This window comes from Oratosquilla oratoria, chromosome 24, assembly GCF_046742065.1.
Source record: "Oratosquilla oratoria isolate Oo_2021 chromosome 24, ASM4674206v1, whole genome shotgun sequence".
NCBI classification, from domain to species: domain Eukaryota; kingdom Metazoa; phylum Arthropoda; class Malacostraca; order Stomatopoda; family Squillidae; genus Oratosquilla; species Oratosquilla oratoria.
In genome coordinates, this window is record NC_134800.1 from 50,375,590 (window position 1) to 50,386,057 (window position 10,468).

General features: G+C 39.8%; 1 protein-coding gene across 1 annotated transcript in view; it reads right to left on the reverse strand.

Annotated features, from left to right (window-relative positions):
* Nucleotides 1–1,237: 1,237 nt before the first annotated feature.
* Nucleotides 1,238–10,468, reverse strand: part of PolE1 (DNA polymerase epsilon catalytic subunit 1) — a 50,874-nt gene continuing 41,643 nt past the window's right edge. The window contains exons 25-30 of the mRNA XM_076208091.1: nucleotides 9,694–9,930; nucleotides 8,093–8,380; nucleotides 4,054–6,069; nucleotides 3,283–3,461; nucleotides 1,966–2,098; nucleotides 1,238–1,851 (exon numbers count right to left, since the gene is read on the reverse strand). Coding sequence (XP_076064206.1) covers nucleotides 1,681–1,851; nucleotides 1,966–2,098; nucleotides 3,283–3,461; nucleotides 4,054–6,069; nucleotides 8,093–8,380; nucleotides 9,694–9,930 — 3,024 coding nt within the window. The 3' untranslated portion in view covers nucleotides 1,238–1,680. The remainder of the gene's footprint in view (nucleotides 1,852–1,965; nucleotides 2,099–3,282; nucleotides 3,462–4,053; nucleotides 6,070–8,092; nucleotides 8,381–9,693; nucleotides 9,931–10,468) is intronic.

Below are 10,468 nucleotides of genomic sequence, written 5' to 3' on the forward strand. Positions count from 1 at the left end.
CACATGTAGTAGGGAATGGAGTTGGGATGGTGAACAAGTGTAAGGGAAGCAAACAAATGTCAAGGAGTAATGAAAAACATTATGTAAGGAAGTGGTGAGGTAAACCACCTCTAGCTCTTGTACAGTGCAGTATCTTGCTGCATTGCCTATGACCTGAGCAGCGTGAAAAGAAACAGGGATGACCCTTCATCCACTGAGGAACTAAGATAGGAATGACAATGATTGTATTTTTTGAAGGGTATAGGATGGGTTTAGGGTCTGTGTATCCCCTGTCTTGGCCACACTCCTCATAAAGGGGAACATTTATAAGCATATGCTATTGTAGGCTGAGATTCCATTACCTACAATGTTTGGGATTGTAAGCAAATCAGATATTTTTACCAATTTTTTTCTAATGTACATACATATACCAAGGCTTTTTCCCCCTTACAAGGGAGGTAGCCAAAAAGGAAAAGGCATAAAATCATTCCCACCCATTCCATCCCTGAATACACTCCACACCCCTCCACCCTCCCTCTTATCTTAGCACCCCCTGGATGACGGGTCAATGTATATTCTATATTAATAAATGGGACAGTTTAAGAATATAAATTCTATATTTTTATAGCACTGGCTGGACAAGCCAACTGATGTTGATTTTATATATATTCTTAATCAGTTTAAGGTTACACATAGACTTTGATGCTAAGTTTATAAAACTTTAATAAATTATATTCATACAAACCAATCCCCACCCCATTCAGGACAAGTGAGGTCACATTACAACAGCTATTTTACATTAATTTCTTTTAATCACTTACAGTGACCTCTAACAATTTGTACAATTTCCTCCGGTGGTTGTTCCAATGCTTAACTTCTCTTCCAGGCACTTCACACTAATGAAGTTGTTGAGTTTTCCAACTATACTCAGCCCTTGATTTAACAGAACCCCATTTAACAGATTTTGGAAGCAACAGACAAAATCCAGTGACTTGAGTAAATTTTCATCTCCATACTATATGATCACAGCATATCAAGAACCTGTCTTCACAATCCTTGGTAAGTCTGATCTTAAATTCCGATAAATATGGGAAACTGTGATATTATAACACATTTGTAAATATACACTTAAAACCCACTATCGGAGAAATAATATCAGAAGTACAGGAGATCCATATATTTCGACTACTATTTCTAGTCCTCTTCAGTAGAAGTCGAAATATACGGATCTCCTGTACTTCTGATATTATTTCTCCGATAGTGGGTTTTTTAAGTGTCCGATAGATATGTTGAATCTATTAACTCATTGCATTGATGTTCCCTTATTGTGTCTATTAAACTGAGGAATGGATGTATTTGACTTTCTGTGATACAAAAATAAATACTTTCTTTTTCTTTCCATAGGCACTTATGATATTTTTTCAACTTTTCCCAGAGCACAAAAAACATTTTCATTAATGCAGACATAGAGATGTTGCTGTGACAAATGTTGATACAACACTGGCACCAATAGTTGGGGTAAGCCATTCCTGACTCAGAGCAGCTGAGGTCACATTACAGAGTGCCATGACACCATGTGGTGCACATTAGCTTCACATCACCTGGGGACCTTCCCAGTGGAATTTTCCATTTGTAACACTTTCCCAAATGGCTCTTCAGTCATCATTTTTGCCCAACTCATCTTTTAGACTATTATTTTACCTATGCATTCCCTTTTACAATCCAGTCCACACTTTCCTGCAGGAGGGGCATATTGCATGAATGGGCTATGTGGCTGAAGATGTTCATTTTCTCACTGAATTCTTGTCGTTTGAGGAGTGGGTGGAAACGTCCTCCACATGTGCAGTAGTGTTTCATATTTGGTTGTTTAATCTAAGAATACATGAGAATTGATTATTATTATATATAAACATGAACATAATCCATATATACATAACTAGACAAAGCTACATTTGCCATTTAACAATAACAGGTGCAAGATCTTACCTGAGAACATCGATCACACTGTAAGTCCTGAAGAGTACAGGCCATGGACTTGGTCTGTACAATACCAATTAAGAGAAATTCAATCTCTGTATTTTTATAGCTTGTATTGCAAACAGGACACAACCACATCCGCCTGCAGGGGTTACATAAAATAAAGAATGCTATGAGTGACTTAGTTCAAAATGTATCTTCACACTTCTCATAGGTATAAAACTACGCATCCCAAAAGGGACATTCCTAAAATAGGGCAAAGGTATAAGAGGGTCTGGGAGGAGTTTTCCAACCAGAACCCTAAGGTTTGGGTCTTTTAATGTGCATGGATGTGGTATAGATAAGAGTAAAAGGGAATAGACAGGCGGTATGTTTGTGAGAAGAAAGATGGATGTGTTGTTATTGAAACAAAATTGAAAGGGAGGGGCAAGTTTGAGTTTGGGAGTGTAGTTGGGAGGGTGTCAGGAGTGAAGGGGTGGCTATACTAGTAAATGAAAAGTTAGGTAAAAGCGGAGTGGTAGGTTTCTTTAAGGTTAATGTGGATGAAGGTGAAACTGGGAAGGGAGATGTGGGTTTTTGTAAGTGCATATGGGCCTGGTAGTGAGACGAGTCTAGAGGAAAGGAAGGTTTTTAGATAGATTTAAATGAGTGCATAGATAGTTTAGGGAGAAACGTCAATGTAGTGGTATTGAGAAATCTTAATGCTTGGGTAGGAGATGAACCAAGAGAGGTAGTAGTTGGGAAGTATGGAATTCCAGGAAAAAATAATAGTGGAGAGATGATGATGTGTCTAGAAATTTGATGATAGCAAATACAGTGTTTAGAAAGAAAGTCAAGCATAAGTACACATGGGAGAGGATGGTGAAAGGAAGGGTGGTAGATAGGGCTTTAATGGACTATATAGTGTTAACCAGAAGAGTAGGAAGTTTTGGATGTACATGTTCTAAGGGGATGAAGAGGGGGTGTTGCCAATTAAATGAAGTGGCCTTGCTGTGGATATGCTGTGTCTTGCTACACTGCTTCTGACCTAGGGCTGTGGGTGAGGTACAGGGATGACCCATCATCCAGAAGGAGCCAAGAAAAGAGAAAGGGAGGGGTGGTGAATGGGAGTGGAGTATGTGGGGATGAAATAGGAGTGGATTTATCCTTTAGACTTTGGCTACTCCCCCCCTTGTAAGGGGGAAAAAGCCATTGATATATGTGAGATATGTTACATTAATGAAATTTTCATGATACATGTAAGACATTCTATAAATTTAATTTTCTAATGGGCATCTATGAAAAAGTCATGAACAATCCATCAGAAAAAATAGTATGGAACCTTACACTCGATTGTTCACTGCCTGGTGAGGGTCCTTGCAAAGGTCAATGTTGCGGCAATGATTGCAGCTTCTACAAATAACCTCTGGCAAAACAAATGATACTGAAGGATCCTTCCATTCAGCCAAAGGTGAAAATTCACTCAAGTTCAGAATCTTTAATAAGTCTCTCCGTAACTTGTTAACCTGTTAATATGAAAAAATAACAGTTACACTAAACGAGTCTTCTAAATTAACCCAAAATTAACTCTATTCACATTTTAGGTATTTTTGGTGCCTACTACTATACACCAACCTAATAGACTGTATTTACCTACACAGGAAAGTGTTTGTAAGGGACATGAAAATAAACTTAAAAAAAGATCGTTACAGAAGAGATCTGAAGAAGAATAGCTTCCCACACAGAGTGATAGATATCTGGAACAAACTGAATGAGAAAACAGTGAGTGCAAAAACTGTACAAGAATTTAAGATCAAATTGGAAGCTCTCTTCCTATAAAATACAACTAGGTAAAGACATACTCCAACTAAGTAAATGATGATGATATGGTTTAACGTCACACACTACCCCCCTATCGGGAGGCTAGGACGGTGCCCCTCACAGAGGACATTGTAGCGTGGAATTTAATGAACCATGCCCTTGGTTCAACTTCGCTAGTGGCAGGATTTGAACCGCCCTCACCTCGACCTTCGCCGCAAGTAACAACACCCTAACCTGCTCATCCAGCAAGCTTCCGACTAAGTAAATACATGCACATATACACACATTTTTCCTTACCTGCTCAGTCACTGCAGTTTCAAGTGACAAAACCTTACAAACACTGATAACAAACTGAAGAGGTGGGTTTGTTTTGTTGGTGTGTAGACCAAAGGGTCCTGTATCATCTTCAACTGGAGCTTGACTAGAGGTAGCCTTTCCTTTAATCTTCTGTGTTACAAAGTACAATTTCTGAGCCATTTCACCAGCTATGAGGTCCTGCACAAACTCAATATATCCTTGCAAAGCTGACTGTGGATTACGGTTGGTCTGAGTACCGGACTTTCTTTTGATAGGAGTGTTACCTGGAGTGAAGTTTCTCCCTTCCTCTTGTAGCTTGTCGAATGCTGCACTAATGAAGGATGCCACAACTGCATTGAAGCTTGTGTGGCAGCCACACCACTCAGGTAAGTATTCACTTAAGTTCCAGTTCATATCAATAACAGCCTCATCATTGTCAGTTCCATCTTCACCTGGGCCTTGCTGTTTACTTCCAGCTTCTTCACTTTCATTATCATCCTTATCTTCCGCAAATGACTGCATCACTCCTTCTGGAAGATTGCCCTTGAAGCCTCCATGATTTGCAGAGTCAAGCCACATAAGAAACTGCCAGCAGTTACTGAAGGAGATGTCAATTGAGTGGAAAAGCTCTTTCCCCCGAATACTAGCAACAATATATTCCATGTATGACATAGCATCCTCTATAGTTCTCTTTTTGGTGCACACCAGAATTTTGTTAAAGTTTGCAAACACAATAATGGACCCAAGTCTCTTGAACTCAGAAATAAGGTGAAGAAAGAGTTTTTGCATGAGTGTGTTCAGAATACGTCCAAGTGCAGGATCATAGAGTAATGAGGATGGGTTGTGTAACCAACGATAAAAATGAACAATCTGAAAATCTGCAAACACATTCTGATACATGGTAACATCACGAAGCCAAGTAGCAACCATTTGTCGAACAATCCTGAAGGCTCCTGCACAGCGGGCAGTTTCGTCATATGCCGTGAGGGTTGATTCAGCTCCTCCCATCATTTCTTCTAAGGAGGCTTGAGGCATAGCATCAAAGGCAACACTGCTACTTGTGCCTTCAATGTCATTGATGCGGTATGCTTGTAAGATAGTGTTCACTGCCAATGATTCAATATCCAGTTCAAAACAGACACTAGTGTAGCATCCAGAGTTGTTTACCTCCCCTCTACCCTTCTCCTCCAGTTCTCCCAAGAGCCTGTTATCATCATGTTCTTTTCCTCCCAAGTCAGGCCTGTGTGTGGGCGAACACCAGAGAATACAGTTATGCTTCTGTAGGTGCCGTGCATAAAAGAGATCAGCCCCAAAAATTGTGGTGTCTTGTGGAAGGTTCCCAATGGGAATGTGAAAGTATCGGCACTGCTCGAGAGTCGTATGCAGGATCTGCTCCAATCCTAAATAATGACGGATCAATGTTCGTGATCCAACACGCTGCCAGTCTAGCACACTGTACATATTCTCTTTGTCTAACACATGCACAGGCACCATGGGAAATTCGCCAAGGCCAGGCATAAGTGTTGTCAGGGTTGTAAAGTCCAACTGTGACTGGACTGCAATATAGGTTGGCCCCTTCCTTTCATCTTTATAAGCCTGAAGCACATCTTGAACATGTTTGTAAACTGGCCGCAACTCTGTTTCAAATTTTATAGAAAAGCTATAGTCTAACTCAGGAATTTGTTCTTCAGAGCCCATCTTCCTGATTTTCAAGTTCCTTTCATTGTTGTAAAGTGTGTTAAGATTTGGCATCTGGTTACTCTTAACTGTGTCAACCACAAAGACATGAGCTTTTTTAGTGGCTGGGATAAAAACACTAAGCACTGACTTGTTCCCAGACTTATACTGATAAAAGTAGAGATGTCGTAAATGACCAGGTTCTAGGTACTGGTACTGAGCTAGAGTTTTGAATTTGAGCTGTGCCAATTCAAAGGTGTCAGTATCTTGTTTAGTGATGGCACGATCTACCTCTGTGATGCAGCCCAATTGCACTAGTGCACGGAACATGAGCGGAACCTGTAATGATGAAAGACGGAGATTAAATGCAAAGAAAATATGGTCATTGAATCATAAAAGCATCATAAACCCATTAATCTAAATACAATGTACATACATTCAGACATTAATATTGCAAATATCAACAGGTGTGGGTATGGATAACTGCAGGCACTAACATTCCCCTCTTAAGGCTAGAGCAGTGATGTACAGCTTCAGGCCTGCTGGCAAACTTATTTGTAAATGATACCAAGATCAAGAAAAGGGTGACAGGTGAAGAGGTTGTAAACTTCTACCAGAAGATGTGGATAAAGTTTATGATTGGAGCCAGAAGTGGAGGATATAATGGAAATAGGACAAAATAAAAGTAATTTTCAAACAACTGTCAAAGTTAAACAAAATGATAGATGAATCTATCATGAGAAAAAATTATGAAAAAGATTGAGGAATCTCAATCATAGAGAATCTGTTGCCAGAAATTCACAAAAAGATAATGACAGAAGATACTTATAAACTGTTAATGAACACAAGAATTTAATTCTATTACAACAATTATGACACAATGGGGGAGATTGAGAGAAAGTGTCGATTTGCTCCAGATAGGAATATACAGTGCTACTACAACATGACTGCAAGAGGCAGCATCACTATCTGAGAAAGGAGAGAATAGCTGAAATAACCACATCCAGGAGGTGCTAAGATAAGAGGGAGGGTGGAAGGGAGTGGAGTGTATTTAGGGATGGAATGGGTGGGAATGATTTTATGCCTTTTTCTTTTTGGCTACCTCCCTTGTAAGGGGGACAAAGCCTCGGTATATGTATGTATGATCAATGAATACCAGGAAATAACAGATGAAACACATTGCCCTCCTCCTACCTCACTAAGAAGTAGAGCCCTGAGGGGCTGATATTTACTCTCCTGATAAAGCCCAGCAACTCTCATTTGGCACCATAAACACAAAATTTTTCAACATACATGGGTGTCTCTGATACCTAACCCTGTGTATGTTAAGGGATGAATGTGCCAACACAGAATATGTCTGGCTACAGAAACAAACTGGAGAATGCTACAGCAGTGTAAATTTGTCACTGTGGCTTGTTCCAGCTTGGCAAAAATGTATGCATGGCATGAAATGCATGAGAAGTGTTAAGAGCGGCATTACAATGGCTGTGACTGTGAATGTAGCCTGTAACCAATGTAATCAGCATGGGCATACTATTCTAATGGCACTGACATGCAACATTGGTCTACAACTCCTATTGTCAGCCTTTGCAGTAAGGCTGGAGAGCCATGTACATTTCTAACCCTGAGGGTTGATCCAGGCTCTCCAACCCATGACAGCAACATTCTGAAGTGCGTAAGACAGAATGAGTGGAAGGGTGGTGAGGTAAACACTAGGAACTGTTGGAGTTTTTATTGCTAACATTTCGTCCTGAAAGGACGCTAAGGAAGTCCTTTCAGGACGAAACGTTAGCAATAAAAACTCCAACGGTTCCTGGTGTTTACCTCACCACCCTTCCACTCACAGCAACATTCACCAGATTTTTTTTTTCTTTCTTTTCTTTTCTTTCTCCCATCCTTGCTAGGGTCAAATGAGGGCCCTCCAGTTCAAACCAAGAATGCCAACCACAATTCTGTACTGGTTTTTGCAGTCTTAAGGATAGACAAATCCTATAATTCTCAGTCAATCTAAAATCTACTCCATCATGTATAACATAGCTGCTCTATATTCCCTATTAAACAGAAGTAATCCTTCATATATACACATACCTAGACCTTTTCCCCCTTATAAGGGGGTGGCCAAGTCAAGGCACAAACCTATTTCACATACAACTAAAAACCATTTGGCATCCCTCCCATCTCAGCACCATGGATGAAGTGTCATACTTGTCCCCACCACACTGCTTGGGTTAAGTGCAACAGTGAAGTACAGCACCACTACAACAGGGCCCAACTGCCGGAACTGTTCTAAATCAAGGTTCAGAAAAATTTCCTTGTAAATAAAAAATAGAAAACTGCATTAGATTAAAAAATATGTTCCCACCTGAGTTTCATAGATGCCTTCTATGTCTGGTTTAGACAAATCTGCCATCAAAGCACTACTGTGTTGTTTGTATACCTCTTCTGGTACACTGTACTCATACAAATTGGCTACAGGATGGGATCGCGGAAGGGTCTTGTTGGCCTTCCTCCACACCCGGTCTCCTGATTCTACTTTAGGTGTGCGTTGGTTGACATAAAATATTCTTGGGATGACCAGTTTAATAAGATGAAGATCATTACCCAACAGAGCCCAAACCTTAAAGTGACCAGGGTTGTTGGTTTCAACAATCTGTGAGAAAAGAAAAATATATGGTATACCTTAATCACTGTGTATTATAAATCACAATATCTTACAGGAATAATTAAGAGGCCATCTTACCCACTGAGTGTAGTGTCCCCCACAGCAAGTTAACAAATGCAACAGAATTTCAAGCAATTGTAGTGGTACCCAAATAAAGGATTGGAAGATTTCTGGATGTTCATGTTTTCAAGGGAAAGAGTGGGGGAGTGTCATATAATTTTTTGGTACAAGGTAAATTGAAAAGGACAAAAAGTGGAGGAGGAAGAAAAGGTTGTGAGTTAGAGGTACTGAAAGTAAACAAATTAAATGGAAAGGAAAAGGAGAAAGAATACCAAGAGAAGTTGGAGGAGTGTGGAAGGTGGTGAGTGATATAGGATGAATACAAGAAGAATGGTATGTGGGAGGTGTGGCAGATATATAGGATAGGGGAAGAGCTCTTAAGGGCAGTCAAAACTTTTACATGAGTAGTAGAGCTTGTGTTAGGGTTAAGAATGGCAAGAGTAAGTGGTCTGAGATAAAGGTGGAGCTACATCAGGGTTGTGTTATGTCACCATGGTTGTTAAATGTGTACATGAATGGATGATATAGAGGTAAATGTGAAGGTAATGGATATATTAGAGATGGTAAGTGTGGGTTAAAGGTGATGAAATGTCCAAGGGTGGAAGTGAGTCTGGAGCAAGTCTTAGGGGAGAGACGCTAGAGAAAGTGGATAGTTTTAAGTATTTGGGGTCACATATAGCAGGAAATGGATGAGTGATCAATGAATGGAATAGACTTAATAACCATGTAGTGAACACTGAAACTATTGGTTGTTTTAAGAAAAAGACAGCTTTATGGATGGGGATGAGAGGTTGTAATGGACATGGAACTGCCCAATGTAGGCCTTATGGATTCAATCACCAAACAAAAGGCACAGAATGCATCACATACTACTCTACTCTAGCCTTAACCAGACAACACAATATCTCTTCTTAGAGTGATTTGAGCCAATTCAGATTTGATCCCAGTTACCAAGAAGATGTGAATCTCATGCAAGACCAGAAAGAGACTGGTTCAATTTCACAATATCAAAACAAAAGAGGCTGTCACAAAGGTATGAAAAGTTATTAATTACTGGCTCTCAATGGGTTAACACTGAACTTATCATAATAAAATTCCTTACATTTTTATATAAAATATACTTTGTGTCCACAATTAATAAAATTAAACAATCTTGATATTGATTACAATAAAGCAATTGTGCACAGAAGGTCCAAGTTGAAGGGATATCTAAAATTTGGTTTTCTGTCCTTGTTGCATACCTGAATGATTTCCCATGGGACATCAAGCAAAGTACGCTGTGTTTTACGGAGGAAGCCACCAATGGTGGAGGAAGGCCCAGATCTCACAACATGACCAGCCCTGCCACTGCTTGCACCACTATCAGCAGATGTTGACGAATAGTCTCCTGTGCGTGACCTTTTACCACGAGTCTCACGCTGCTTGGCTTGAAATTCCCATTTCTTTTTCTGGAACCTGATCCATGCTTGCAGCTGGTCCTGTTAGAATAAATTTGACAAAATAAACGATTAGTGACATTGGTTTGAAATATTTAAACTAAAATGGCTTAATGAAACAAAGGGATGAAGAAATTCTAAAAAAAAAAATTTTTTTCTTTTTTCATAAAAGATGTGCTGTCTTTTAACACTGCTTCTGACCCAGGGCAGTGGACAGGATGCAGGGATGACCCGTCATCCAGGAGGTGCCAAGAGGGAGGAGGGTGGAGGGGAGTGGAATATATAGGAAATGGAATGGGTGTGAGTGGTTTCTATGCCTTTTTCTTTTTGGCTACCCCCCGTGTAGGTGGAAAAAGCCTTTGGTATATGCATGTATAACAGAAAAGTTCTAGTGGGTTCTGGGAAAGTCCTCTAGTGATACAAAGGTTTCTGTACATACTTCAGCTTATTCTATTATAATTTCTTATCTTCAACCTTTTGGGCTTTTATGTATCTGTAGATGGTTTATAAGTGGGTCAAATGGAATGCATTGTGAGAGGTAATGTAGATGTATGGGATGGGGGAAAATTTGTTAAGGGCA